This window comes from Rattus rattus, chromosome 1 (assembly GCF_011064425.1).
Source record: "Rattus rattus isolate New Zealand chromosome 1, Rrattus_CSIRO_v1, whole genome shotgun sequence".
Taxonomy (NCBI): domain Eukaryota; kingdom Metazoa; phylum Chordata; class Mammalia; order Rodentia; family Muridae; genus Rattus; species Rattus rattus.
The window spans coordinates 238,330,298-238,357,377 of NC_046154.1; the positions used below are offsets into that span (position 1 = coordinate 238,330,298).

The 27,080-nt window shown below is 44.2% G+C and overlaps 1 protein-coding gene across 2 annotated transcripts in view; it reads right to left on the reverse strand.

The window, feature by feature from the left end:
• Asap1 (ArfGAP with SH3 domain, ankyrin repeat and PH domain 1) overlaps nt 1–27,080 on the reverse strand; it is a 282,525-nt gene that overhangs the window by 21,377 nt on the left and 234,068 nt on the right. For both annotated transcript variants that reach the window (XM_032916072.1, XM_032916064.1), the window contains 10 exons: nt 22,859–23,022; nt 21,943–22,076; nt 20,132–20,223; nt 16,925–17,111; nt 16,525–16,610; nt 16,075–16,190; nt 15,885–15,952; nt 13,982–14,089; nt 11,918–12,146; nt 2,503–2,673 (listed from right to left, as the gene is read on the reverse strand). In XM_032916072.1, coding sequence (XP_032771963.1) covers nt 2,503–2,673; nt 11,918–12,146; nt 13,982–14,089; nt 15,885–15,952; nt 16,075–16,190; nt 16,525–16,610; nt 16,925–17,111; nt 20,132–20,223; nt 21,943–22,076; nt 22,859–23,022 — 1,355 coding nt within the window. The remainder of the gene's footprint in view (nt 1–2,502; nt 2,674–11,917; nt 12,147–13,981; nt 14,090–15,884; nt 15,953–16,074; nt 16,191–16,524; nt 16,611–16,924; nt 17,112–20,131; nt 20,224–21,942; nt 22,077–22,858; nt 23,023–27,080) is intronic.

A 27,080-nucleotide genomic window follows, 5' to 3' on the forward strand; every position in this document is an offset into this window, starting at 1 on the left:
AGCCCTGAGTCAACACTTCAGTTCTCTGAGTTCTCACTACAGTCCTGCCATTTGGAGCAGTGCCACAATTTTTGTCACGTAGGACTGGCTGAGGCCTTATCTGTGAAAGGTTCTAATGCTCCCAGCTCACTGGCAGGCAATAATGTGTATAATGTGTTAACAACTGAGTTTCTTTTGAAAAAGGCCTGAACTCTACCATTATTGGAGATGAAATGAAAAGCCAGGTGTTGGATAACACTCGAGCTGGAAAAGAGAAATTTAACACATTGATTTGAGGGCTGTCTCTGTTTCTTTTTTTTTTTTTTTTTTTCCGGGGCTGGGGACCGAACCCAGGACCTTGCGCTTCCTAGGCAAGCGCTCTACCACTGAGCCAAATCCCCAACCTGTCTCTGTTTCTAGAAGGAGCACAGTAAAGCACACAGGAAGCAAGCAAAGGATCAAAACTCAGTGAACCCCGGCAAGAATATCCGTCTGTCAGATGAAGCCCACAGGGCAAGCCTGTGGCTTCTGGGGAATGTTATCTAGGCAAGGTTCGCTTTTTGGGCAGTCTGAAAGGCTTAAATGCAATTTCCAGGAGACATCAGTATTAAGGTTGGGTGTGTACCTATCTTAAATTGTTTGCCTTGATTACTTCTGATTCATGCAGACCCATCTTGAATGTGTCCTGTGTTGATCGTATGTACTTACACACTTCATTTTCTAGCATTTCCACAGAGTTTAGTATCAACGTACTTGATACTAAAGGAATTGCACTCTGTATCTGAGGTCCTCACTGCACCATGAGCTCCATAGGAACAAGGACTTGCGAAAGCTCAAGCAATAGACCCAGACTCGGCAGGTGTCCTGGCTAGGCCTGCTGGGCCACAGCATGAGTGGCTGCAGTATAGATACATATTTGTGAGCACACCTGTGCTGTGTACACACACGTCCTGTGGCATCTGGGCAAAACTGTGTGGGACAGTCTTAAAGTGTATATTCTGGCTTTTACTCAAAACTAAAAAAAGAAAAAAAAAGAACTATTCAGATAGGCTTTGAGGAATCCTTTAGGACTATTAAGTTGGATTACCCATTACAATTTTTTAAAAAGGCAGGAAGAAAAGTCCCAATGAAATCCACTGGTGGAAAAAGATAACTAGGATACCCACTTGACAGAGAGCATCTGTGTGGGCCAGGACCTTGCTGGGCTACTGGATGATGGTGACCCAAACACCACTCCCAGGGCAGTAGGCAAGACTTGAAGTATGGGCTGTTCATTGTTGCTGTTAGCAGTGCTTTTCCTTGTCTTTTGGTAGACAAGATAAGTTCTGCAGCCACTGTCAATCAGTGATTCAACTGACTCTGGGTAAGGCTATTCATTCTCAAGAGATTTCCGAATATCCAGTTTGGGCCAGGCAGGATTCTGTCCAGGTGAGAACAGAATAGACGAGGGTGCTTTTATTCATGGTACTCTCATTCTAGTGAGGTAGACAAACATGCAAAGAACTTAACTCTGATAGTGTTCTGGAAGACAACAGACAAGAGCCAGGGAGGCAAACAAGTGAGCTTGGTCTTCCAAGGAGAGGACAGACCAGGGAGTGTGATGGCCTTGGACAGGGCACGGGGAGGTTTGGAGGTAAAGGGCAGATCCCCCTGCTTTGATATAAAGAACCTGAACTCATCTGACCCTCAGCAGGAAGTCAGAAAAGGGGTGAAGAAGAACGTCTAGGATAGGATCTCTGTTTTATAAGGAAGCTGTTCTGGTTATCATAAAGGAGCGGACTGTTTTCTTTTTATTTTTCTCTTTTTCTGGTACTGGGATTGAACCCAGGGGTACTTGTTCGTGTTAGATAAGCTTTCTAAATCTATTCTTTTGCTTTTCTGAGTTCTGTGAGATTCAGAATTCCAACCTAAAATAGTTGCTATTCTCAGATGAGATTTAATATATGCTCAGTTCCTATTATTATATTTCCCCTCCATATTTGTGGGTAAAAATATTCAGGAAAATATATGTACAAAACATGAACCCATTTTTTTTTTTTTTTTTTTCTTTTTTTGGAGCTGGGGACCCGAACCCAGGGCCTTGAACTTCCTAGGCAAGCGCTCTACCACTGAGCTAAATCCCCAACCCCGAACCCATTTTTTTAAAATCATATTTACACTGCATTAGATATGTAGTCTAGAAAGAATTTAAAAGTATTTGTGGTCAGGTTACGCAAATCCCTATGTCACTGTATATGAGGGATGGGGCACCTGCTGATTTGGTGTCTGTATGTGTGAGTTGTTCTACAACCAGCTCCCTGATGATATAGGAGGGCACTTTCTTTACTACTATAGTTTTGAGTAGCCCCAGACATTTTTCAAAATGTTTCCTGGCCTTAGAAGACAGGCACAATGTTAAAGTCCACAGCCAGTGTGTGTGCAGTTTGGATGGTTTTCCTAATGTGCAAACTGTCCAGTGCCCAATGGAGTCCCCCCAACTATTGGGCTCTGGGCAGCTTTGACTCTGACTTTAGGAAAACTTACCCCAAGGAATTGCGCCTTTGTTTGGGGGCCCATGAGGTAGTGGGCTGGGAGGGTCAGACAGGGTTCTCTTGTGTCCTGGTGGTGGGGGAGGAGGCCTCTTCTTGGATAGGGTGGAGCTGCCACTAGAGGTCTGGGTGCCTAGAGGGAGTGTTGAAGGTGGGCCAGTTGGACCTAGAAAGGAAATTGAATGGGGGCAGGAGGGTTAATCCCAGTCTCACAGACACAGAACAGCCAGTTTGTAATTACTCATCAAAGTGTGGTACAACATGGGAGTCCACCAGCCCACCAACTCACAAATGGATTTCAGAACTGTTTGCTGGAGGAATGCTCAGCCCTAATGGGGACATCTGTATCATACCCTGTCCTCTCCCAAAGCTCAGTCATCACTGTGGGAGAGGGGGCAGAATAAAGGTAAGAGCTAGAGGCAGCGGATGAGTACAGAAACTGCTTTCTGGACACAGCAAGGAGGTTGCACACAGGAATTCCCAGCGGTTGAGGCAGCATTGCTAAGACCGGAGCAAGCTTCGGCCAGATAAGATTACAGCATGAAGAGGAGAGGGCACGAAGTCTGCCCCAGCTAAAGAGCTGCTGGCAGCTGACAGCTGCTGGGACTGAGTCACTTTTCTTTAAGGGTGTGTTCCCTGGTGGACTGTGACCACCATCTAGTGGAGGTCATACATCCGAGAATAAATGTACAAATTGTACTTGCTGGGGAAGTGGGGGAGGGGAGAAAGGACACAAAGCAGAATGGTTACGGAAGGGCAGATGGATCTGGGAGAAACCAGGGAGAAATGAACACAATCAAAATACATTGTATGAAGTTCTCAGGGAACTCAAAAAGAGAACACAGTAAGAATTCAAGCGATAAGTAGATGACAGGTGGAACTTGGCTAAAAAATTACAATGAAAGAAAAAAAATGAATATTTTTAAGGAGCAAAATACCAGCCAAGCCAGGCATGGTGGTATAAACCTGAAATCCCAACCTCTTAGGAGGCCAAGATCATGGACTTCAAGAATTGCATGTTCAGCCAGATATGTGATGAGCATTCATTTAAAAATCAAGGCAGAGGGAAAACTAAAAAAACTAAACGGTCGTCCAAATGCTACCCAACACAGAGGCCAGGGATCTAGGCCCTCCCTCAGATGCCATGGTATAAAGAAAGCACACACATTTTCAATCAGCAACTCACTAGAAGTTACTAAGTCTACTTAGGAGGAAGGCATAAACCACGCTGCCACCAAGAACAAGAGAGGAACAGAGGTGTGCTGAGCTCACCGGTCAGTGGCCCACAGTTAAAGTACTCAGTTAGCAGAGGTTCTGCATTCTACTACAGTTTTTCTTTCAGAAAACAAGTTTCAAAAAAAAAAAAAAAACCAAGAAAGATCTAAGATGACCTAGAAAAACAACTCCAAAACCTCTTTTTGTTCTAATTCTGAATTGTTCTGGAAATCCCAAACCATCTGTTGTACTTGAAGTCTGAACGATGGCTAACAAAGCCGGTTTTGAAGCAATGAGTTCCATATACATTCTTGAAGAGAGGCTGCGTGTGTGTCAGACGTGACGCTGGTCACCTGGATGGGTATTTCTCTAGAGAAAACTCCCACGGGCCTGCTTTAACCACGTCCACCAACAGATGCTTCCATACCCATGTAGGAGTGGGGAGAGGGGAAGCTAGGAACACTGCCATAGGAACTGTTTAACTCAGACAGGAGATACTTAGTGATCTAGAAAAGCTCCAAACGAGCTTTTTACTCTGTGTTTAAAGAGCACAGGTCTTTTTCCTGTGTAAACGTCAGATAGTTTTAATTATGAGTTAATGGTTAGTACTACCAAGGATTAAGTCATTAATTCTCAAAGGTAGCCTGGCAGGGCAGCACACAATGGTCATCTCAATAAGGTAGTGACGCACATTAAGGTCATGACCATAGTTGTAGATTTGCTTGTTTACTGATGTGATAAAGGATAGCAGCTTTATGGTTACTGTACACCAATCCTATTCACAGTGTTACTTACTTTTAGATGCCATTTTTACACTAAGGAGGTTGTACTACAACCTCACTCTTGTATGGTGCTTTGTACTTTTCAATTGGGTCTGAATAGGCTATTCCCTTTGACTTTCAATATAATCCTGTGAGATATGGGTTTAGTATGGTTCTGTCATGTATCCAAGGAAAGTGGCTTGGCATGGCAGACCCCACAGAATAGGAAGCGTGGATCTGGGACAAAGCAGGTTTAGAAACAGCAGAGGCACTTGTCCTAGCAGTCAGCCCTGGTGGTTCCTGAGGTCCAGGGCAGCATTTTCTGCTTTTGGCCCAGGAGGAAAACAACAACGTAGGAGGAAATGGAAGCAAATGCATAACAGATAACAGACAATAGTGAGTTTCTCTTGTAATCTCATCTTTATCGCCATCTAGGGATTGTCTTGTGAAGTGCATGTTGTGAAAGGTCACATACGAAAGCTCCAAACACTGAAGTAAAATGCTAATAGAGGTGTACTGTATGTAAGAGACTTCAGGGACGATCTCATGCAAGTGTCACCCAGTCTCTACTAACCAAGCAGGATCCAGATCCAAGGGCCTAGAGCGTTGGCCAGAGATGGTAAGAAGCTGTGCTCAGAGCACCCTGATCTGACTCAAGCCCAAGCTCTCAGGCCTGACAGCAGCTTGCTCCGACTAATTAATCCTCTCTGGATAGGATACCCACATGCACAGTGGCGATCTCTTCACTTCCTGCCCACTTTAAAATATTTTTATTAATTTTTGAGAATTTCAATACAATGTATTTTGATGCCCTCATTTTTAGGGAAGATTTTTTCTTTAATGTGTATCTCTTCCCTGGAGTGACTGCTGTTAATGTCTAGACTTCAACAAGGTTTCCAGAGACTAGAATATCCTCTTTTGTATCATTGACGGTTCTTCCTTCTCTGCCTATACGCTTTCACAGGGGAGATGGTACTGCTTTTCTATGTCCCAGTGCTGGTGCCTGGTATAACCTGGGCACATTCAATGCATGCCCATGTGAACAATTCATGGTGCAAGCCAGCAGGATGATTTCCCAGTATTTTTCACTTTTGGGTTTCAGTAAAGGTGAAAACCCAGGTCTTCTACCTGGAGACCAAATAAAAAGTACAACTTTCAAAGTTCACAGAAAATAGCTTGAAAAATTACCTTGATAGATTTTTTTTTTTTTTTGGTTCTTTTTTTCGGAGCTGGGGACCGAACCCAGGGCCTTGCACTTCCTAGGTAAGCGCTCTACCACTGAGCTAAATCCCCAGCCCCCCACCTTGATAGATTTTTGAAGGTTTGTTTATAACATGCTTTATAGGAGAGTTAATGACTGATGCTTTACTTAAGTAACTCTCGTAATATGGATAAAAATTCTATCATTTCCAATGGTTTTCCCTTTATCTTTTTAGTTAACAATGTTGTTTATGTTTGTTGCACACACGATGCTGTTTCGAAACACGTAAACATTGTGGAATTATTCATTGAGCCAATTAACATTTTTTACCTCATATACTTATTATGGTAAAAACTCTCAAAATCCATAGTCCTAGCAGTTTCCAAGACTACAGTCCATTATTATTTGCTATAACATGTCCTTTTACAGATCTCTTGAATTTATGTGGCTGTTCTTAAATAGCTGATCCTATGGGTTTTTATAGTATGTTAATCACAGTAGGTGAAGCCAGGCACTGTGTAATTACAGAGGATTCTGGAAGGAAGGAGCTGCCAGGGTGACACGTTTTCCTGTTTGTTGATTTCTATACAGGGAATAGCCTTAGATTTTCATCTGCCCTTCAGTCCCTCTCTGATCCTGATAAAAGTAGTGGATTCAAAGGAGTTAGGGTTGGTTCTATAACAATTACATAAGCACACACTATGACCTCTCCCCATCAGGATTTCCTCTGCTTCTTTTTTCATACTATACAGGCCAGGTGACTTGACCCTAGAGCCTGTGTTAGTGGCCCTTGTAGAAGACAAAGTTCTTGCTCAGCCCAAGGTGCTTTATGTAAGGTGTTTAAAAAAGAATGTGGCACATCACAGCTTCCATTCTGAATGCCTATTTTAACTATAAGGACACTGAGTTGTACAGATCTTGTGTCTGTATGTGATGTTTTTATTTATTTGCAAGGTTTTTTTTTTTTAATAAAGCTTTAACAATAATAAAAAGTACAGTGGCAAACTGAATAAAGGCTACAACAACAAAATACAGCAAAGCTAAGTATAAACATAAATCAGCTGCGATTTAAAGGCAAAGGTCGGGGTTGGGGATTTAGCTCAGTGGTAGAGCGCTTGCCTAGCGAGCACAAGGCCCTGGGTTCGGTCCCCAGCTCTGAAAAAAAGAAAAAAAAAAAAAAAAAAAAGGCAAAGGTCATGAGTTGTTATACCAAGGCATTCCAAGGGTTATCTCAGGAGCTACAAGCCCCAGGAAGCAGTAGTCACCAATGTATGAGTACTCCCCAGGCTTGTAGCACTCAGCCAGTGGAGTCCTTCCTGATGGCAAGCCACAGCAGGAAGCCGAGGGGGTCTCCCCATCTCCACTTGTCTCTTAGACTACAGACCTCTCAGAGAAGGAGAGACGCTGTGTATAAAATGCTTCCCCAGCTGTATTTGGTAGAACTATTACAAACATTTTCTACAGAGCTCTTCAGCAAGTGAACTGCCACTTCCTTGTGATAGGTGGTTTGGCTCATTTGTGCCCACTCCTTACTTTAGCTGTCCATCTCGGGATGTGCATACACTTATTCTTTCTGTTGCTTATATACTTAATAACCCGACAGACCAACCCCGTCTTGCAATGTGCTAAGACATCGGATCCATAGGTCCTGCCCTAGAGTTTTCAGTAGGGCAGGATGAAATGGAAACCTTGTCCTTCAAAGCAGAAAACTCAGCTCTCCTCCTGCAGCGCCCCCTGCTGATCTGATGGTGCATTTCACGCTTTCTTTCTTTTCTTTCTGTGAGTGCAGAAGGCCTTCTTCACTCTCCCCGGTATTCCTGCTCTGAAACAGTTGTTGCACTCAGTGGACACTGTGTGGCCTCATTTGCTTGTCACTTGATTGTGTGGACTCAAAGCAGTGCCACAGCGAGGCAAACACCAAATCCTTACCTCTGGCAACTCAGCAGGGTCAACTAAATTATAGGATGACAGACACAGGGCTAGATTGGCCCTTATAGACTAGGAATCCTGGGGTCTCCCTGGATAGAGGAAAGGGAGCTTCCTGGACAGGGAAGGAAGCTTAAAAAGCTTTTTAGGATATGTGGCTGCCCAAGCCGCTATGGTCTGGGCTGACTCAGATGGTAGTCTGATCATTTTTAATTCTTAAACTATAGTTTTTGATTCACGAAGGTGTGTAGTCTTGCCACCTAAACTGACGGCAAGGGCTGTCATCAATAGCATCAACGCTGGCTCGCAGGACTAGGCAGTGTTGCTTCTGTAGAAGCTGCTGTTGTAGCAGACCGAGGCTAGAGTCTGTACGAGGCAGGAGGTCTCCATCATAGCAAGTATGCAGGAGATGCAGGGTTAGTACGCAGGAGATGCAGGATTAGTACACAGGAAAGGCAGGATTAGTACTCACATGCATTCACGTGCTATTTAGAGCAGTAATATTTCTGGACTCTAGCACACCAGTTGTTCCTGCTTCTAAAAGCTTGAAAACTTAGTTCTTCAAACCAAGTTCTGCCCCTTGAGGTCTTTACAAAGTTTAGTCTTTACAAAGTTTCTTTCAGTCAAGAAGCAGGTAGGTGTCAGGTCTCGATATGGTACATGCTAATCCAGCCAGTGAGCAACTTCACTCCGGTTGGTAGTTCCCTGAAGGCTCCTGAAAAGAGGCGGTGGCAGAGAGGTACCAAGCCAGGCAGAGAGCGCCAACCTTGATGGATCACATGGTGTCACGTGCTGTGCTGAGTGTATCCTATAGTTCTCAATCTTGTGAGTAGTGGCTCTGTGGTGGGTATACATTTTTGCCAGTGACATGCAAAAGGCATGAAGAGGAACAATGGCAGGCAGCCATGCTTCTAGACTTTAACATTATTGTAAACCAGTTAAGTTACTCAACCAAGCAAGCAAACAGTATGTACCGGAAGTACCTGTTCTGGGAGATGGGCTGTGCAGCTATGTGATTCCCCATGTTCCTCCACTCTAAGAGCAGCTGCAGCACGGCCCAACAGACCTAACAGTAGCATCTCTCCATATACTGTCTCAATGTGTTCTGAGGACAACTCCATTAGACAAGTAAGAAAAACACAGACCATCTCAATCAACCAGGAAAGAAGACTTGAGGTGACTTGCCACTGCCGGATCCAGCTCTCCTGCTGCAGCACTGTGTGATCTGTAGGGAATTCCTTAAGTTTCCTAGGGCTCAGTTTCTCTGTCTTTATAATGGGATACAAACAGTGCTAGTCCTTCAGTATCCTTAGCTTTAAAGATACCAAAGTTCTATGATAGCATTCAAATGTAAAGATTAAAAAGTAGGAAATCCTGGTGAGCCTGAGGTACTTTTGTTTAAAAAGGTAGAGGGCTGCTGATCATGAGAAAGACCTATACACTTAGCTTTGACCCCTTCAATGATCCTCTCTGGCCTCCTTTGTGCAGAGGAGTCAGGCATCGGACTGCCTGAGCTGTAAGACAGTGAATGGGGCTGAGATGCTGCGTGCTGATTCACTAGGAGAACTTGAGTACAGGAGGTGCTGGCTGATGGTAATTTAGATCAAACTTCCCTGAATTTTGATGAGGCCAACTGGAGGGTTCTGGAATCTTCCTGTGCTGACCTCAGAGTTTGTTTTTCTTGCTGCCTTTTGCACTTCCCTTATTTGTGGGGGACTTTGTCAGAGGTGTCTGTTCTGTCCCAGGAAGTCATCCTGAGGTCCCTAAATTTGTGCCTGGAGGGTTAGTTTGTGCTATAAGCAAGGACCAGGGATTTCCTTGCTGTGGAGAGAAAGAAATGACAATCCGAAGGATGACTGATTCCAGATAGCTTTGTTCTCAAGCAGATAGCTCTTCCAGTTAGCAGAATAGATTAAAAAAAAATACAGGGACCACAAAACACAAGGACCTCTGCACAGGGTGTCAGCTGACTGTTTAACAGTGGCCTCTAAGAATCAGATTCACACTGCAAGTTTCCCACATGTAAGGGCACACCAGCCCAGCTTGCTGAGGGCAGCTATGGTTCAGTGCCTGGTAGCTGTCATTAGAGCCTGACTATCTGTGTCAGCAGCAGACAGTTCAATGCTCTGAATCTGATGTCCCACGATACGCTGCCAGGAGGAACTCAGCAGAGCAAGTAAGTCCTAGTCTCAAGCATGGGCTTGATTTGTAAAAGGGAGGGAGAGGTGGTCTATCCTTAGTTAACCACGGTTGCCATGGCCAAACCTCTAAGCCCCTGCTTCAGCAGCTGAACCACTGAATAAATGCAGCTTTGTTTTCTGGGTGTTCAGTAAAGAGTGAGCTAGAATTTATTCAATGCGGGCGTGTGATGCCTGGCACTAAGCCAGATGGTGAACTCTATGGTTTTTTTACGTTCCTGTGAGATAAAATTACACAAGGAGGCTACAAGGGGTGGGGGTGGGGTGTGTTAGTCCTTGGGTTCTGGTGTCAACAAAGGCTCTCTGAACAGGTGCAGCCCTGCCTGTCAAGACAGGTCACCACAAAACTAGGGCACTGAAAAATCAATCCTTGAGATGCATTTTTCTGTCACTTTATCAGGTCTGGAGGTTCATTCCTGTCCTCCTGTCAGAAGCATGATTTGCTGAGGAACATGGTTTTGCAGAGGGGAGATCAGCACAGGGCTCACACAGTATAGATTTGTAGTTCAATATGTTAACGGTCTGTCTTTAAACGTGTGTTCTAGTAGACTGTGCAGAATGGTAAGAAACACTTGGCTTACCCCCACTGCTGTAAGCGGTTGTCTTTGATGAGAACTGCTCATGTTAAAGCCTTATTGTGGCGTTCCTATTATTTTTATGATCTACAAGGTCATTCAGGGTCTCTCTAAGAACACAGCTCCCATTTGTAACACGATTTCAATGGAGAATAAGCTGTGAAAAAACAGTTTTGAATAAGGCTCACATTGGCCAGAAAATAGCACCAGTGTGATTCAAATAGGCCTGTCATTGTATACCACCAGGCGCTGCAAACCTGCGCTAACTTGGGCTGAGCACACTGGGAGAATCCCACATTGGGGTTCTCTGACAGCTACGGCTTTCAGCACCTCTCAGCTATAGCCCTAGCCTTTCTGTGCCTTAACTTGACCCTCTACACTGACCTCCAGAGCTGCACATACTCGAGAGAGGACAAAGGGCTACTGTTTGTGGTAATGGAACAGGGACCATCTCCATTGGCCTGATGCTGAGCTGGGAAGGTATCTGACAACACGGGGAGCAAGAGTAGCCTAGGCCATCCTCAGGTCCTCTACGAGCACAGGACTGTGGGTTTTGAGATGAGGACTTGTATTACCCACCTCCTCTGGAGGCTTTGGAATGAGGAAAGAGTGGTATGTGACCTCCATGAGGCAAATGCTTCACAAATACTATCAACTACTGTGACACCCCATCTCACTTTGAAGTTAGGGTCTCATGAAATGCTACAATGATAATGAACTCCTGATCACTTCATCGTTTCCTGTACCAGTCAACTAAATACAAAATGGTGGATATTGCTGAGGTAGTGCTGTTGCTTTTTTACTTAATCATAATAACAATCCATATGGTAGGAAATCCTGCAAGAAGAAGGAGGCCACCACGTGACAGAGGATTGTGAAGGAGGCTAATAGCACAGCAGGCATCCTATTTCATACTTTTGAGGGGGAAGTAATTGATACAAATGTATAAAAGGAAAGGGAAATGAGTACTGAAGTCATTAAAAGAATAGAGTAATTAGACTTAGAAACATGAAGGTTGGGTTATATAGAAAATATGATTGTGTGATTGTGACATGCAATTTTACACAATGCTGGGGATCTAACCCAGGGCCTCGTGTTTAAAAGACAAGCTTTCAACCAACTCCTACCTCTTTAGTCCAGACAGTCACATGTTTAACACAGAGGCACTGAGTACAGAGAAAAGTAGCGTTTCAAGAACTAAGAACACACTCCTGTTATAAACAGCACAGGTGCTAGAGACACACGGCTCTCAGACTGGGTCTCAACTACTTATTGGCTGTGTGACATTAGAAAGTCACTTTACCTTTTTAGTTTTAGTTTTCTTTTCTGGAGGATGAGCATAAAGAACATGTAATTCACAGGAAGTTAATGCAAGGTAACACACCTACAATACCCAGGATACAACCTTTTCCACTCTGGTGCCTGAAGAATGACACGGTCCTGATTTTGGGCTGTCCCTGACAGTATCCTGCCACTTAACTGGCAGACTAGCAGCTACAAGGTCAAATCCACAAGCACTCTCCAAGCTCCATACCTTTCCCGGCATTCCTAGGCGGTAAAGGGGGAGCCTCACTGGTGGGTGATGTGGGCAAATCTGTGCTCGTAGAGACGAAGATCTGGTTGGTGAAGGCTCCATAGGAGAGCCGCTGTTTGTCCCGTGGAGTGCTGAACCCTGGCAGTGCCAGCTTGTCCTGTGGTGAGATGCTGGACGAGTGGCAGAAGCTCTGTGGTCTGGGTGAGCGCTCCTTTTTGATGGGGCTTGGCTGGTACAGGAAAACAACAGATGATATGAGATTCAAGAGCTGTCCTTGAGGGGTCCAGAAGACCCCTGCAGGATGGGTTCAGGAGGTCATCTGGTTCCTGTGGCTCTCAGTGTGGGATGTGGTTGGCCATCAACACAACTTCCCAGCAGTGACACCGTAAAGGAAAGACTTCACACTTCCTACATACCCATCACTAAGTCCCAACAATGCTCAACAGTTAGGGATCAGTAGGACATTCAAAAGTGGCAGGTAAAGTCACAGTTACAATCAGTTTTTATTAAAAAAGAAAAATCTCCATGCAAAGGACCTGTCTGCCTTATTTGAACAGCATCCCCCTCAACCTATGATTTGTTCCATGAAGTCCTTTTCCCTGTACGAACCTTTTATCCTCACCATTCTTCCACACCTGGTTTTGAGGTGACACCCACATGCTAATGGCTTGGAGCTCTAAATCCCACTCACATTCTTGGGCTGCAAACCATCTCCAATTGCTCACATGGTGTTTTACATATTGTGATGGCTTGAACACCATCCAACTCTACCTGTGGCAGTTACACATCACCTGCATCCCATGTATTGCATGGAAACCTCAGATGGACCCTCTAACTTAGTCCTAGCAAGGTGCTCACTGCTCTTACTGTAGCAGAACAGTCCTGATTCTTCTCTCTCCCTCATCTTACTGTATACACTATAGGATGGCTGGTCGGAAACTCAGTTCTGCTAATAAATGTTCGCTGGCCTCTACTGCATGGGTAAATATAAAGGCTGAACCTGCAAACCTACTGGTGACTCTGCAGGGGACTTTCTCCCCTTCCCTATGAAGATGCTTCCCACTCAGTGTGAGTTATTCTGTTCCTCTCTACTTTTCTCTTGCCAATACCCACCTAGTCTCAGAAATCCATCTCTGTGGCTGCTTACCTGATGACACAGTCAGGGCTGACCAAGGCTGAGGAGCTAGGTCTCAGGAATTCCTACACACTTTCACCAGACAGTCACATTACCATTTGAATTACCATTGAGAGTAGTCCGAGGACCTCTGTCTGAGCATTCCTTACATCCCACCTGGCATACATTTGATGATAAATATGGCTGAACATTCAAAGATAGTTAAACACCACCTACAAGAATCACCAAGACCTGGGCTTAATCTTAGAGACAGTCTCTATCAGCTAGGAGGCTTGAGAAAAAAAGATGCCAAGTCCTCTTTGTGTTTAAGTTTTCTCTGGGACCAATCACCACATCTCTGTGAGCTTCAAAAGAGACAATCTGAGATGATGGAACAATATTTAGCTCTAGTTACACCACATCTACATCCTTCAAAAGTGACAATGATGGGAATTTATATGTAGTTTTTCACATGCTTAATTCTACAACTTGACCAGGTCATGGCGTTGCAGTTAAGCATCAGTGTAGATATAACTTTCATTTTAAAGGGGATTACAACGTAAATCAGTAGCATTTGAGCTGCCCTCCAAAATGTCAGTGTGCCTCATCCCGTCAGCTGAAGAGCTTAAGAAAAGTAACCAGGGTCCTCAAAGAGCAGGGAGTTTGGCTTTTAGACCCCCTTCAGCCTCAACTCTGCCATGTCACCTGCTGCTGGATCAGCTACTGCTGGAACTTGCAGCCTGCTGGCTTGCCAGCTCCACAACTGCGGGCCACTTCCTTCAAATGACTCTCTTCCTACATCTTTCCCATTGAGTCTATTGTCCAGCTATTACATGGTGCCCAGCAGGGACCAAATTGCTTCATCGGGTCAGAAGGCCCGCACCAATGCACCTCACGGATGGTGGAAGGTGGTGCAGCACTCTGGAGCATGCATGCGACTGTGCACTTACTTTGTCATCCAGGTCGTCATCGCTCTCATCCATCTCGTCCTGTCGAAGATTCCACTCGTACTCTACATGGACATGCGGGTTGAACTTCCCAGACTTAGCTTGGGAAAGCTAGAGGAACAGTCAGGGCACAGCATTACTGGAAATGCTCAAATACTCCACCATTGCAGCATAGCACTGAGTCAGACCCCAGCCCTCATCCGCAAATGATCAATGACTCGGCCCAGTGGGCACAGTTCTAACCAGACAAGTTGGGTGGCTGCATGACCCACCCAGGGACTGTGAACACCCATGCACAGTGGAACCTTTCTAAGTCTGACTGCATAATTTTTTCCAAACTCAGAAGTTTCCCTACTGAAAAGATCCTCAGAAGTGTAGGTTATGGGTTGGAACATACAACCAAGAGGCATCATGTTTCAGAGGAAGGGCTAAGGTTTGAGTCAGTCTGTTCTTTTTTGTTCATGAAGTATGTGCAGAGACAATAGCCTCAAAGGACTCCACAAAACACAGGGGCTGGAGAGGAGGTTCTTGCTGCAGATGACCTGGGTTTGGTTCTCAGAAGCCACATGGTGGCCCACATAGTAACTCTAGTTCCAGGGGATCTAATGTTCTCTTCTGGTCTCTACAGGCTCCAGGCACAGAGGTGGTACATGTACACGCATGCAGGCAAAACACTCATATACATAAGATCAAATTAAATACATCTTAAGAGATAGCAGGAATACATGATACGGCCAATGATGGCAGTGCGAGTCCTGGCGCTAGGGAAGACTAGAGTTTTGAGCAATCCTCCTCATTCTCACTTTTTCTTTCTCTTTTCCACTATAACTCCCCCTCCCCCCACCTGCCTGCCCCATCCCACAAGGACTCAAGAAGAAACAAAAATATCAAGGCAACAAAAATAACAAAAAGTACAACTTCTAGGTGTGGAGAAACTCAAACTTGATGGAGTATCCTTTCTTTCTCTACCCTGGTTTCCACTGTGCTAGGGACTGTAGCCTCTGAAATGCAGTTACTTTTTCTTATTGCGGTGCCTCCCTAAGGAGCTCAGGTTTGCTTGAAACTTGTGATCCTCCTGCCCAAGCCTCCTAAGTGCTCAGATTACAAGCATGTCCCACTAGTCCATTAAGTGAAAGCTTAATCCGCAGCACGAGGTCTTAAAAGGGTAGAAATTTAGAAGCGGTACTGAGATCAGGGCCTCTGGGAGGTAATGAGGATTAGGTAAGGTTATCAGGAAGGAGCCATAATGTCTGAACATTGGTGGCTTTAGAAGAGGGACAAGAGCAGGAAACATAGGTACTCCCATGTCTCTCATAATGGGATTAACTGTGAGAGGAAAGAGGCCATCACAGATGCAGCCCCTCTATCCTGAACCGAGTCAACATACACCTGTTTTCCTTACAACTTGCCCAGTCTGTATATTATGCTGTCAGCAACAGAGAGCAGGCATGATGCTCTGTGGCTAACAGAATCCTGTTCATGTGAAGGTCCAGGAGGAGATTAGGCAAGAACTCGCAGGGCAGAGGCAGAAAAGGTGAGTGTGCAGAGAAGGCTGGGAGGCAGGAGGGAGGGTGCTTAGCTTGCAGAGAACCATTACACTCTTCCCAGCTCCTCCAAGTGACTGTCTAAAGAATCCTCTACGTTAGCTGAAAAGGAGCCTGGTGTCCTGGCAAACACAAAGCATGGTCCTAATCCTCAATCCGATAGAGGCCTTGGGTCTTGGATATGACAACTGTACTCGGAAGGCAGAGCTGTGGCTTCACCACCTCTTCAAATGCACTTTAGCACTTATCTGTATTTCTTGCTATTTAGAAACAAAAGGCTCCATTTTCCCCCAATTCCATCCTCTCAGAATAACATTTAATGGCCAGGATGTCTGACACACCTCCTTTCCTAGTTTACTTACCAGATCTTCACACTGCGTAGCTTTGAGTCTCTTTGCTATATCCAAGGCAGTTTCTCCATTTTGGTTAACTGAAACAGTAGAAGAATAAATGCAGTAATTATCTAGGATACTACTTCAGAGGCAAGAAGCGGTGATCAGGTAGGATGTTGAGCAGTCTCGGTCCTGGGATGCCTGGAATGGCCGCACTCACCAATGTCCACGGTGGGCTTGCTCCTAAGCAGCAGCTTCAGACACTCGGGCTTGCCGTACATGCTGCAATAGTGCAACACCGTATTCCCCACGGATGTCTGCTTATCCAGGTTCCCGCTGAAAGATTGCAGCATTATTAAAAAGACTGGGTGACCACAGGCCCTCTGTCATCTGTGAGGTATATGTCTTAAGAAGTTCTTCAGATCTTAAAAGCAGTTTCTAAGCTCTGTGTTTTCTATGCTTTTCTGACAACTAGCATATCAAACACATACCTATGGGCACACTATAAAGCAGGCAGAGATAAGGGGAAGCAATTGGGCAATCACGGGCGACACAGGCCTTTTAGTCAGCTAACCACAGGGAACTCTTGAGTTTGGAATAGGTCTTGCAGAGTTCTGGTTTGTGCTAGTAATTCAGTCAGTTCATTCAGATGAGAAAACAAAAGCCATACCAGTTTTGGACAAGGAAATCCACCAGATGGAGAGACGTCTGGTCTGCGGTCCTGACAGCAAGGTGAAGAGCTGTCTCCCCAAGCTCCTGAGGAAGGAGGGTGAATATGAATTTGGTGATCATGCCTCTAGCAGCTTCACTGTCAAGAACCTCAAGCAATTATCAAGAACATGACTACGCTCCAATTCCCTAGACAAGCTCAGCTAATGTACATGTATCTCATTAAATTGAGTCAGAAATGTAAAACCCCTCATTTAAACTCTGTTTCTGCTGTGCGGCCCGGGGCTGGCCTCCAATTTGTTTCAGACTCTGCCTCTTTTTCCAAGTGCAGAGATCACAGAAGTGTGCCACCACAGCATGCTTACTTTTGCTTTTTAATCCTCTGGCTTCTCAGTCATTACCTGCCCAGGTTCCAGCAGTGGCTCCATTAACTCCACTCCCTCTGCATAGACTTGGATTAGTGCAAGTAAGTCCCTGGACTTGATGGCCTCAAGCAATTCGTTCAGCTTTGCTGAGGAAGAGGCACAGGTCTTCCTGGAGAACCGGTGGTCAACATATTTTGCAGTGATGTACTCTTTCCGTACAGTCCTGAAACAAACGAAATGGTCAGAGCATTTCTGCTTTTCAAGAGCTGAAAACCATTTCTGCTCTCCCTTTCCTTAATTAAATGTGCTTCATTTCAAACAACAAACAAGGTTTTACATCAAGTCCTACACACAGATATGCTGATATGGGTGGGTAATACATATAATAAAATTAATGTGCAACAGAGATAATGGACGATTTCTTTTCTACATAAGAGAAACATTCTATGAATATTTCAAATTCACAACATAAGTGGGAAGATTTTAAAAGTTGAGACAAATTAAGCTTCCAGAGCTTCATGAAGAAGATTTTATTTTTTTGCTCTAACCCCTTTTATAGGTGAGAAAACTGAGGCTTAGAAAGGCTCTACTGAATCTACCCCATAGGCAAGAAGTGTTACAAGGATGAGGTGAGTCGCCTTCCTGGTAGAGACTCCTTCAGGAGCAGGAGCTGGAAATACCAGGCCTGAAGTCTGAATGGACATGTGGTGCTCAATCACTCTCACCATGGAAACTCAAGTGGTCCTGGGAGACTGAGCCTACCTTTCAGCCCCAAGCTAAGAACAGAACCTCAATGCCCACTCTGTCACCTACAGAAGAAGACTGAAATGGAAGTCAGTTCAGGGAAAACCGACGAGAGCCAGAGAGAAAGAACTAGGATTAGGTGACGCCATCTGACACTCAAGAAAACTTCTGTCCATCTGTAACTCTCCTACTTATCTAAGCTAATTAGTAAAAACAGGAAGTTTGGGTTCAAATAGTTTGGGTTCTATAGCATGCCGGTTATGTGATACTATGAAAAGTATTTAAACTTTATGAACTTCAGGTTTTTATAATTTGAAAATGGAGACATCTATTCATTGGCACATTAAAGATTTATATATTGATTTTTAATTCACATATATGCCCATCTGAGTTTACGTGCATCATATGCTTGCTTGCTTGCAAGTTCCTGAGAAGGACAGGAGAGGGTGTTGGATCCTGGAAATGGAGCTACAGACAGCTATTAGCTCTCTGGTTGTGTGTTTGGAACTGAACTCCTGTGGCACACTTCCCACAACCATGGTTCTGTAAGCCACTGTCTGACCTATTTGGCAATGTCTGCCCTCCCTTCTAGGCCCAAGGCTTTGAGGGTGAGGTTCACAGTGTAGTTGGCTTTGCTATTTCCTCAGCATAGAATGAGAGCACTGTAAGCATGTGCACAACTCAACAAAAGATCACTGCTGCCAGAGGCCTTCTGGGAGACTTAACTTCATGACTGCAGACTGAATGTGCCCTGTAAAAATTTTAATACTTGTGTAAATCTGGTATCCATGGAATCATTGGCCAAATATTTAGACTGGTGTCCTTTCTCCCTGTATAGAGCCTTCCCAACTCTGTGACTTAGAGTTAGCCTTTCTTCCTATATATCCTCAGCACGTAGGGGCTGAGGTAGAGTCTTTACCATGTACAGGATTCAATCTTGACGACTCTCCAATTCCCACCCCCAAGTACTGGGGGTGGAATCCAGGGCCTTGTTCATGCTAGGCAAGCATTTTACCACTGAGCTATGTTCCTAGTTCCTCTCTACTTATTAAAGTATAAGTTCAGTTTTTTAAAATAAATTGATTTATGTAGCTCAAAAGTAAAACCAAAGTGTTATCAAAAAGTGTTTATTAAGAAGTCTTGCACCTGCTGCTATGCTAGACCACTTACTTTTTGTTTGTTTGTTTTCTCTGTATAGCCCTGGCTGTTCTGGAATTCGCTGTATAGACTAGGCTGGCTTCAAACTTAGAGATCTGCCTGCCTCTGCCTTCTGAGTGTTGGGATTAATGGAGTGCAACACCACTGCAAGGCAGACTACAAACTTCCTAGTTACTGTTAAGTTCCTTAGGCAAAGATAAATTCCAACACATGTTCTGATTGAGATCTTAGGCTCGTGTGTTGAAGAGTTAGTCTCTTGACAGTGACAGTAACATGCTATTGACCAGGCCATGAGGGTACTCACCCTACTGATGGGTGGATGCACGCATGGCTTCATGGTGTGACTCACTATTAGAAGGTAGGGGCTACATGGGAGTAGTGGGTGGCTGTAGTGTGTCTATGAAGGGTACAGCTTGTCCTGGGTCACTTCTTGCCTGCTCTACTTTCTCACTGCAGTTCCCTCCCCACCACCTACTGCTGCCTTGCTTCTTTCTGCCTTACTCCCCTGGTCCACAGCAATGGGACCAGCTAACTATGGACTGAAACAGCTATAGTCTTTCTTAGTGAGATACGTATGCAGAACTATGTGTGCAAGTGTGTTTGGCCTCTGAGTAGGCAGTGCAGGAATGAGTTTAGCTATGATTGAGTTTCTGAGTCTGAAGTAGGTCTAGGTCCAGAAGGTATGTTTCTTTTCCCCATTACCCATCTTGTCCTTTCCCAGAAGGCAGTCTGCTTTCTACTGTGCTTTGCTTTTCAAATTTTATCGACTGTCTTGGAAATCACTGTTTTAAAATCTGCATAGTGTTCCATCGTCTGGTAGTCACAGACTCTCTTTGTCCCATTATTATTAATTTTTTTTCTACCACAAAATAGACATTAGTTTCCAGAAGAAGAGTGGTCCAGGGTTAGTAGATTTATACTTCTGGTAAGGTGCTTGTTTTTTTTGTACTCCCACTGAAAACTCATTAGACAAAATATCAGCCTTCCCAGACTTTGCTGAATGGGTATCTGTATCTGAATGACTTCTCTTGCCATTGCCTTGGCACAACTATTACCATTTTACCAAAGCACAGCGTGACCCCGTACGACTATCCCCAGGATCTGCTCCACAAAGCTGGGACTCAGAAGCGGCCTCCAGGGAAGGTACTGCTGAGAAGAAACTTGTCTACTGCGGACACATCTTAAAATATCTTTCTAGTGTTCTCTTGATAATGGGGGGGAGGTAGGGCAAGGGGAACACCGTGTTGCTAGCTGGTTTTTGTTTTTTTCTGTTTTTGAGTGGGGGAGAAGAGGAAGATAGACTAGTAAAGTATTCATATACTCAAAATTCAAAATACTTACATATCACTTGAAGGGGTGGGCTTTGGTGAAGGGCTGGGTAAATTTGCTTCCATAATATCATTAAAACTATTGTTTCCTACATTCTTGGCCAGCTGTAATACAAACAAACAGAACATAGTAAACTATCTACCACTGGTTAATAGACTCCTATTACTTGCTTCTAATATATATATATTGATTTTTTTTTCTCTTCATCTGACCCTGAGTATATAAACTATTCCTTTTTCTGGTTAGGAAATTTCCTAGGCATTTGTTACATGCCAGGCACTGAATTCTGACCTGGAGCTAGAAGTGGTAACAATGCTCGTTTCTCAGAGGTGTTCAGACTCTAGTGGGGTTGGGTGATGTCAAGACAGTCAACGATGTCTGCAGATACGATGTGATGAATGTTTGAAAGGAGCAGGACCCAATCCCCCCCCACCCCCCGCCACCCACCTAGTTTCTGAGGTCAGACAGACTGACCTCCATGTGGGAACCTAAATCATGAACAACAGCTTTTCAAGCACCAGTGCAGATCCTTTTAATATTGACTCATGTTACTTCTGGTGGGAAGAAGAGAAAGTAGGATTGCCGTCTTCTTGGGTACAGATTAGGGTGCTGTAGGTTCAGTAGAGAATTAGCCACAAACATTTTGCTTCTGGACCTATGATTGTTTAATCTTTGTGTCCTTCAGAAGGGCCTTTTGGCATCTGCATACTTCTCATTCAAGAGGTCTTTAGGTAAAAAGTCTTGGGTTTATTGTACAGTGAGTGTTTAATATTTGGATTTTCTCATTTCTGGCACTGAGACTTGGATTTCATGTTCATAAGTAAAGTACCATGCCACAAAAATGCCACGCCAGCCCTTTTGTACTGAAGGAGAATGTGCTCCAGGGCTCTTTAGGAGCGAGCCTTTTTCTCTGTAACCCAAAGTGAAACAGCACAATGTCATACTTCCTAAATGTGTTCCTCATACAACACAGGACATTGCCATCCAGTGGCTGATTAGAGGACAAGAGCACCAGCGGAGTGACTACCTGACTTGCCCTTTTGGTGCTCCTGTGTAGACAAGGCTGCTGCTGAGATGGGTCTACTGTTCTCAACTCCAGTTCATTCATGTGCTCAAGAGACACTTCCATCTGCACTCGGTTTCACTTAAACAAATCTCAGTCTTACTGCAAAGTCTCTGACAGGGGCTAACCTTATTCAAGACAAGGACCTATGGCCAGAAGCAAAGAGTAGTGAAAGGCCCAGTTGGCTTCCCATAATGCTTCATGACCAGAGGAACTCTGCAAAATGTTCTACTTTGACGGAAAGGCAGAAAACATATTTAAGTATTTATATCCTTCATGTCTGTCAAATCATCAAGCAGTTTATTACCTTAGTAATGTAAGTCAGGCTAAGGCGAGCTGGTTTTGTGATACTAGCTAACAAGTCAGATCTACTTTTACAAATATCCAGGCAACAAAGGTTAAATTGGGAGAAGCTTTGCAGTCATTAGTTTTAACAACATAAACCACTAGGTAATTTACACACATGCTTTAATTACCATTGTATTGGATTTTTATGGAAACTAATTCCTAATGAAAAAAGCAGCCTGGAAGAAGCCCTTTTCATAGGGATGAGCTAGTTCCACTGTAGTTCACTCTTTTTCCTTAAACAGGAAACAGAAATAAGCAGTAATCATTATATATTACAAGGTTAAAGTCTAAGTGTTCAGGCAAATCCATTAAATTTTATAATTAACTATTAAAAATAAGCACATCTCTCTAGAGTAATATGTTAAGTACCGAGACAATAAACCTTTCTCCTAAAGCACAGGGCAGGACTTACCAAGAGTTCGGAAGTTCCTAATTTGTCTAGTTCCAAAGACTGAATGCGAGAAATATGAACCCCCATTTCCCTATGGATTCCGGAACATTCTATACAGGTCAAAATACCCAAGTTGGTTGAAAGCCATGTGGGTTCTGTGGAAAAGATTTGATGAAACAAGACATGTCATTCAGATTGCTGGCTACAGAGGAGACTCACCCAGCAGTCAGTCTTGGTAAGAACCAGCTCAAGGGAAGGGTTGATATAGGAATTCAGGGTTTGTGCGTTAATGCAGGGGCCCTTGGATCCCTTCAACACTCAATTACAAATCAAAGTCAAGACCTTTGTCCTTATAACAAATTGCTTCAATCCTCTTCCTAGAGAGCCCATGGAACAGTCTGAGGCCTTGTGCCAGGGTCACAGATGGGGTTGAAGGCCTGAGCAGCTCAGAACCCTATAGCCACTGTGAGTAGCTCTAACCCATCATTCTGGTTCAATCTTCAGAAGCACCAGGTTTGCATTTCAACTGTAAGCAAATCACTTTTATCCCCTTACGGACACATATGCTGTGAGGACAGGGGTAAAACAAGCACATCACCTAGTAAGAGTGAACTGAATTAACACTATTCTAGCTGGGCATGGCAGACTTGCACTTACTTCATGAGTACCATGTTCTGTCCTCATCCCCTTAGTGATCATGGAGCACACTCAGGGAGAGGCACTCTGTCAGGTGACTGTCTTCATAGAATGGGTTGGAAATTACCCAGGTGGGGAAAACAGAGTAGGGAAGAGCAGCCAGTAAGGGGAACCTTCATGCTCAGAGCTCATGCTGTATGTGTGTCTAAGTTGGCCCTAAAACTCTAAGGAACTCAAGCAACCACCCCACTGAAGGCTACAGAGAAGAGGCTCAAGAAGCTGGTGTGTACAGGACAAATACCTGATGAGCCACAGTCACAGCAGATGTCATTCCCAGGGAGCCGCTGTACATCCTCAATGATGGCTTTGGTCAGATCCTCCAGGCTATTCTCCCCTGTGCTCTGCTCACCACGGAAGGCCATGGTTAGGGCCTCTTCTTTGCTATTCGTCAGTACTGATATCCACCTGTGGTCAAGATACCAGACGAAGGTAGCCTTCATAAGGGCGTGGCCACCATTGTCTTCCTCCATTGGAAACATACCTTCAATAGGAATCTCCAAATCCCTCTTTTCTCTCAAGTGACAATAAAGTGAGGAAAAAATGAAAAGGTAAGTTGGAAGATAAGACATTGGTTGTTTGAGTACATATGAGGTCCTGGGTTTAATCACTAGACCATAAAAATTAAAAACAAATAAAATAATGAGAAGCAACGTATAGGACAAGGAAGCAATGGCTGGAGTAGATGACATACAGAGATGGTTGAGTAGGTGACATACATATACACAGGGGGGTGGTGATGAGTAGAAGACAGAGAGATGGCTGGAGTGGATGGCACACACACGCACACACACACACACACACACACACACTGGTGGGGGAGGGAGGGATGAGTAGATGACACAGAGGATGGCTAGAATGGATGGCACACAGAGAGATGGCTGGAGTGGATGACAGAGGTCACAGTGATTCCCTGTGTGAATGAGCAGAATGAAGGGGATGCTTCATTGAAGAGGATTCATATAAGGCACAAGCATATAAGGACGATGGGAAGCAGTGACAGGTGGAATGTGTTCAATAGAAGGCATCTGCTTTCTGGCAGCCTATGGCTGCAAGGACATTTAACAGTGAAGACGCTGGGGGAATTAACAGTAGCCATAAAGTGTATGCTTGTGAGAGGAGTGTATAACGTGGAAGCATGACACATAAAAAGGCAGCCATGTTAAGTGTGAAAACCCTCCACAGGCTCACATCCAAGCACTTGCTTCTAGATGGTACTGCTCTTATAGGAGGTGGGGAAGCACTGGGACACCAGACCTGCCACCACAAGTGGGTCACTGGGGTCAGGCCTTGAAGGTGGTACCTCTTCTCTTCTTCTGATCTGTAAGATGTGGTAGTTCCTACTACCACAGACTGTTGGTCATCATGCCTTTTCTGCTATAGCCAACTCTTCCTCTGACCCAGGAAGTGAAGAAAGTCTCTACAGAGCTTCTGTTGAGTATTTTGTCAGTAATGCTGAGAGTAAAATCACAGCAGCAGGAATGACTACAGTGAGACATAGTATGAACCGAACAAATCATTTGTTTCCAAGCTATATGGAAACCTGAAAGTCCAACAAGCATAAAATATACCAATTCAAATGTTTTTTTGACATTTATTTATTTATTTGTGTGTTTTTTCCGTGTGTGGTCAAGCATTCCATGGCACATGTGTGGAGGAAGTCAGAGGACAACTTGTTCCTTCCAACATGTAGGTCCTAGCAGATTAACAAGGCTGTCCGGCTTGGTGGCAGGTGCCTTTGCCACTGAGTCATCTAGCTGGCTCCATCGATTTTGTTTGAGGGCACAGGAGAACTGTTCAGACTATGTCTTATGAAATAGAGGTGAAAACCCTTTTAAATATTATCAAATTTAAATATATTATCCATTATGCATTTATGGGTTTTTGGAAAAAAAAATTTTTTTTTTTCGGAGCTGGGGACCGAACCCAGGGCCTTGTGCTCGCTAGGCAAGCGCTCTACCACTGAGCTAAATCCCCAACCCCTTGGAAAAATTTTTAACCAAAATGTCCTTATGTTTTGATTGAGTTTTTTTTTTTCCACTTTACGGAAAAACTCATAGGAGGGGTACATGCAATTTCCAAACAATAAAATCAGCTTCTATTATTTTCATCAATCAGAGAAAGAAGTCCCAAATTTGCTTTTCAAAAACAAAACAAAACAAAAAACAAACAAAACCATGGCCAAATCATTGCCTCTTTATAACGAGAACAGTTACCGTTTGCTCTTTTAATAACACAGAGGTTCAGGCCTGAGTCTCTTGTTTGGATGAAATACGGGCTGGCAGAATATGAAACAACATACTACCCTGAAAACTACAGTAAATGCAGCAGCAAGAGATTTAAAGGCCAAACCAGGTGCTGGGTGATACGTTTGCAAGGCATGGACTTGACTCTAGGTGGCGCACGCCTTCAGTTTATTTTGATTTTTATGACTCCACATTAAATGATGAACACTTGGGAAAGTCTAAGAGTGAGTGGGACATCCAATACACTTTAAAATGTTAGTCTTTGTTCTAACTTAGTCTCAAGTTACAAACTTGAGACATTTTTTAAAATCACTTATTTTTTTTTAAATGTACATGAGTACACTGTCCCTCTTTTCAGACACACCAGAAGAGGGCATTGGATCCCATTACAGATGATTGTAAGCTACCATCTGTTGCTGGGAACTGAACTCAGGATCTCTGGAAGAGCTCTTAACCGCTGAGCCATCTCTCCAGCCCTAGAGACTGCCTTTTCAAAAACGTTTGAAAATTATTTTAAAGTGTGTGTCCGTGCATACATGTGTGTGCAGAGAAGTCTGAAACACTGGATGTGGAGTTACAGGTCGTTTTGAGCCCCCGATGTTCTGGGAATTGCACTGTGGTCTGGAAGAGCAGTACGTACTCTAACCCCAGAGCCGTTCCTCTAGCACAGCTCACGAAGCATGTGTCAGCAGCACTTTATCCCGGACCCTTACTACATCTCACAGCGAGTGTAGGCTCTGCCTTGCATTCTGTCTGTGTGTCAGGCACTATGCCACTTGGATATCTAATGTGCTTCAGTATCTCTTAGCCACTTGATTCACAGTTTTAAAAACAGAATCCTCCAAGAGCCTGTGCCTTAAAGTACTTTAAGGTTAGAAGTCAGAAAACTTCTGTGACTTAGCCAAGGTTTTGAGTTAGACTGGCTTACACCAGCACAGTCTACATTTTCAGAACACCCACCATTATGCCATGGGCTCAAGGTTTCCCGTAGGCTCATGACTTAAAAAACAGTTTGCCATAATAAGCAGGGAATGTATATCTAAGGACAATTAACTAAAATTTCAAAATGTGCTTAGAAGAAATAATTAAAATCTGGTAGAATAGAATGGAACAGGTACATTTCAAAAGGGCTGAGAATATAGTGACCGTGAAGGTACATTTATTTGGCTTTGAGACAAAGTTTCATCTGCCCCAGGCTGATCTCAAACTCACTGGGTAGCCAAGGATGACTTTGAACTTCTGATCCTCCCGCTTCCACCTCCCAAGTGCTGGGATCACAGGCATGCACCAGTAGACCTGGCTTGTACCACGCTGGGGGTGGAGCACGGCTTTGTGAATGCCAGGCAAGCGTTCTACCAAACGAGCTGCAGCAATCCCAGCCCACCGCAAGACTTCTTTTTTTTAACTTTTAAATCCTTTTAAAGTAACAGGTAGACTAAAAAAACTGTAAGAAATGATACAAGCTACAAAACTAGTTTTGAGTTTCTAAGATAAAAACACTATGTGCCAGCACAGTTAGTTATACGTTCTATTTTCACTCGACGTTTTGTGAGATATATAATCCTTAACTACTGCTGCCTCTGCCTGAAGCTGAGGCCAGATCATCTGTCTGAAGAAACAGATCCAGTCTCCAGACTTCAAACGTGCAACTGCTGATACCTGCCCCTTCCTTGGTCAGGAGAAATCTCTTTCATTTCACAGGACAGTCTGATAGGGGAAGGAAGTCAGTGTTGCCATGTAAAGCTGGAGATGACAAAGAGCAGAAATAGAGCTCCTCTTCTCTACCAGCGTGCAAGGAGATTCAAAGCACGAACAGCCAATAACATCAGCAGATACCCAAGAGAGCCTCGTACTTTGAATGCCATGCTCCACAGGCAGGAAACCTGCACCTCACAGACATGGATGAACCATCTGTGTGTTCTAAGATATGGAAGGCTTGCGCTTGAGACAGAAGAGAAAGCGATCAAGTGGTTTCCCAGCTTCACCCAGATTCCTCATTTGTTTCCTACTTACCGCTTTGAGGACCAGGGAAGGAGAAATAGGAAGATGGAAGTGGTATTTCAAGGTAGTTGAAACGCAAAGTAGTTTTCCTAAGACTGTGACACAGGCACTGAACCTCTGTGTGCTCGCTCACTCGCTCGCTCGCTCGCTCAGGATGAGCATTAACAGGACACAAGGTACCCTCGGCATAATGTGATGTCAAGAAGAATTTACAATTAC